The 3924-nt window shown below is 49.7% G+C and overlaps 1 protein-coding gene across 1 annotated transcript; it reads right to left on the reverse strand.

Annotated features, from left to right (window-relative positions):
• Positions 1-2769: 2769 nt before the first annotated feature.
• On the reverse strand, positions 2770-3879 carry LOC110294990 (olfactory receptor 10AC1-like). The gene is made up of 2 exons (XM_021163430.1): positions 3831-3879; positions 2770-3761 (listed from the first exon to the last, which is right to left on the reverse strand). Exons 1-2 carry the CDS (start codon positions 3877-3879, stop codon positions 2770-2772), a joined length of 1041 nt encoding a protein of 346 aa, XP_021019089.1.
• Positions 3880-3924: the final 45 nt, after the last annotated feature.

The following is a 3924-nucleotide window of genomic DNA, read 5'->3' on the forward strand; positions in this document are numbered from 1 at the left end:
AGCCCCTCACTGGGGGATTCTAGGTAGGGTCTCCACCATTAAGCCACACCCCGAGCCCCTCACTGGGGGATTCTAGGCAGGGGCTCTACCACTGAGCCACGCCCCCAGCTCCTCACTGGGGGATTCTAGGCAGGGGCTCCACCATTAAGCCACACCCCAAGACCCTCACTGGGGAATTTTAGGAAGGTGCTCTAACCACTGAGCTAGAGTTACAGGCAGTCATTAGCTGCCCTGTGAGTTTGGGCAACCTTACTGGGTTCCTCAGAAAGAGCAGCGAGCACTCTTAATCTCTGGGCTATCTCTTCAGCCCGGAGTGATATATTTTCAAAGCTTTATTATTTATTTATGTATGTGGGTGCATTCATGCAGCATACAGATGCTTGAATATCCATAATCAGCTTAGCTTGTTTGCATACTTTGCGATGCATACATCTTCAGTGTGCATCTGGATAGTTTTAAAAACTGTCTTTATTTATTGAAGGGTGGGGTGAATGTATAGAGATCAGACAACTTTTAGAGAATGGTTCTCTCCTTCTACCATGTGCTACCCTACCTGGGCATTGAGCTCAGGTCTTCAGGCTTGACAGCCAGCACCTTTGCCTGATGAGCCATCTTGCTGGCCCAAACCAGAAAAGTAGCAGCCTCAGGACCCAGGCAACATTTCTGACACTTCCTAGTCAGCCCAGGTGTCCCACCAGTCACTTTCAGAGGACTGCCCCTGCCCTTCACTTGCATGGGATTCTTTGGTGTATACTCCGTGTCTTGCTTTACAGACTTGGTGCCATGTTTGTGTTGGCATTTTTGTTTCTGACAATTGTAGTTCATTCTTTCCAAGGCTGTGTCGCAGGCCACAAATACAGGACCTGAACATTCCACAAATATGCCATAGGTTATTGATAGTCTGCATTTGCAGACAGTTTAAAAAGATGTATTATCATTGCGAATATGTGTCCATGATGTCAGGTGGGGTGTGCGTGCCCTGGTGGGTTTGTAGAGGTCAGATGACATTGTGGGATGAGTATCTCTATCTTTGCATGGGTTCAGAGGTTCGAACTCAAGTTGTGAGGCTTGCTCAGCCCTCTCATTGGCCCACATTTGTGGATTCTTTTTTCTACTTTTCATAGTGCAAAGGATGCTTCTATGAGCTTTTTATGCTTTTTGTTTTGTTTGTTTTTTTTGTTTTTTTCGAGACAGGGTTTCTCTGGGTATCCTGGAACTCACTTTGTAGACCAGGCTGGCCTCGAACTCAGAAATCCGCCTGCCTCTGTCTCCCAAGTGCTGGGATTAAAGGTGTGCACCACCACACCCAACCTTTTTATGCATTTTTAAAAAATATTTATTTATTATTATATGTAAGTACACTGTAGCTATCTTCACACACGCCAGAAGAGGGCATCAGATCTTATTACTGATGGTTGTGAGCCACCATGTGGTTGCTGGGATTTGAACTCAGGACCTCCAGAAGAGCAGTCAATGCTCTTAATGGCTGAGCCATTTCTCCTGTCCCTTTTTATGCATTTATCTAAGAGCTACTATTTGGCTAGGACTTAAGAGCATCAAAGCATCAAAGCAGAAGTTGGGTTTGCCCCTGGGTGGCCTTTGGTAGGCACTAATATTATTTTTAAGATTTAATTTTACTACTTTTCTTTCTTTCATTCCTTCCCTTCTTCCTTCTCTTTCTTTTTTCTTTATTTTTTTCAAGACAGGGTTTTTGTTTTGTTTTGTTTTGTTTTGTTTGTTTTTTTGTAGCCCTGGCTGTCCTGGAACTCTCTTTGTAGACTGGGCTGGCCTCAAACTCAGGATCTCCCTGTTTCTGCCTCCCAAGTGCTGGGATTGAAAGTATGGCTCTCCACACCTGGCCCTTTCTATTTTTATTTTGTTTTATTTTCTTCAAGACAAGGCTTCTTTGTGTGGCCCTGGCTGTCCTGGAATTCACTCTGTAGAAAAGACTGGCTTCAAATTCAGAGAGCCACCTATATCTACCTCTCTGGTGCTGGGATTAGAGGCGTGTACCACCACAGCCTGGCCCTTTCTGTACTTTTAAGATGGGATTCATGTACTCCATGCTGCCACGTAACTGTGTGGAGGACCTTAAACCTTTGCCCCCACCTCCCACCATCTATGATTACAGGTATAAGCCACCCCCACTCCATCCAACCATTCGGAGTTTCTTTTGTCTTGTTTTCCAGGCAGTGTCTCCTTGTGCCAGCTCAGCCTGGCCCTGGATTTTCAGTCCTCCTGCCTTTGCCTGCTGAGAGCTACAGTTACAGGTGTGAGCCTCCATACTTGATTCCCACTACCATTTTTTGATTGTCACATCTTGGACAGCAGATGCCACCAGCATCCAGTGAGTGTAGACCTGAGGTGTTGTTGATTTTTGTTTTGTTTTTTGTTTTTTGTTTTTTTTTTTCGAGACAGTGTTTCTCTGTATAGCCCTGGCTGTCCTGGAACTCACTTTNTAGACCAGGCTGGCCTCGAACTCAGAAACCCGCCTGCCTCTGCCTTCCGAGTGCTGGGACTAAAGGCGTGCGCCACCACGCCCGGCCTGAGGTGTTGTTGAATGTCACAGTTTACAGGATATCTCCCCACAACAAAGAGCTACATCGTTCTAAATGGGTGCGGGAACATTGCTAACCTGCTAGTTCAGTTTGGAGGTCTTTGGATGCTATTACCAAGCTTACATCAGGCAGGTGATGGGGCGGCTGTGGATGATAGCTCCGGAGCGGTGCAATTTCCATCAGTGGCCCCAATACCACCTGGCATCCATAGCTAGACAAGCTCAGCTTGCTGGACCGTCCCCATCCCCATCGTCCTCTGGCTGACCACACGCTGGAGGGCACCCTGCATGTCCCGGTTGCGCAGCGTGTAGATGGCTGGGTACAGCAGCGGTGTGAGGTTAATGTAGATGAGCGACACCAGCTTATCTTCCTCCAGGGAGCGGCTGCTCAGGGGTCTGGCGTACATGGCTGTAGCACAGCCATAGTGGAGCACAGCCACTGTGAGATGGGATGCCACTGTGTTGAAGGCCTTGCGACGGCCCGCGCTATCCCCCACCCCCAGGATAACCACCAGAACCCTGGTGTAGGACAGCAAGATAAGGATTAGAGGTAGCACCAGCAGAAGCATGCAGGCCGCCAGTAACACGTGTTCCTGAAGCTCCCGATTCCCACAGGCCAGCACCAGCACCGCGGGGAGATCACAGAAGACATGATTGACAAGGCCACCGTGGCAGAAAGGCAGCTGGAATATAGCCATGGTAAGGCCTAAGGCTAGGATTGAGCCACCCAAACAGCAGCAAGCTAGAAGGGCCCAACAGAGCCCCGAGGTCATGAGCTGGGGGTAGTAGAGAGGGCGGCAGATAGCTAGGTAGCGGTCCAAGGCCATGGCTGCCAGCAGCAGGCACTCAGAGCCACCGAGAGCCACGAACAGACCCATTTGGGCAGCACAGGTGGAGGGTGCTACTGCCTGGCCACCAGGAGGCAGGAGGAAGCCAGCCAGCATCCGCGGGGTGAGTACCAGTGTGTAGGCCACCTCTACTGCAGACAGTGAGCCCAGGAAGAAGTACATGGGTGTGTGCAGGGTGGGTTCTGCCAGGGCCAGGCCCAGAATGAGCAGGTTCCCAGCCAGAGTGGCCAAGTAGAGCGGCAAGAGGAGAGAAAACAGCAGCACTCGGAGGCCCTGGGGCCACCCCGAGAAGCCTAGGATAACAAACTCCTGCGGCACTGTCCAGTTGGGCTCAGACCAGTGGCTCAAGGTGGGGCCTGGTGGAAGACAAGCCAGAGAAAAGCGTCATGGTGGACACCTTCCTCCGAAGACCCAGGTGCCCCTACCTTCCTTCTCCTGCACCCAAGAATTCCGTGTCAGGTCTCTATAGCCCATGCTATGATGGTTCTTTTTTTCTTTTTTTTCTTTTTTTTTTTTTTT

Source organism: Mus caroli, chromosome 5 (genome assembly GCF_900094665.2).
Source record: "Mus caroli chromosome 5, CAROLI_EIJ_v1.1, whole genome shotgun sequence".
Lineage (NCBI taxonomy): Eukaryota > Metazoa > Chordata > Mammalia > Rodentia > Muridae > Mus > Mus caroli.

Coding starts and splice junctions, on each gene's coding strand:
- LOC110294990 (XM_021163430.1), bottom strand. CDS start 3,879: ATGGGCTATAGAGACCTGACACGGAATTCTTGGGTGCAGGAGAAGGAA. Junction 3,762..3,830: donor TTGGGTGCAGGAGAAGGAAG/GTAGGGGCACCT, acceptor GTCTTCCACCAG/GCCCCACCTTGAGCCACTGG.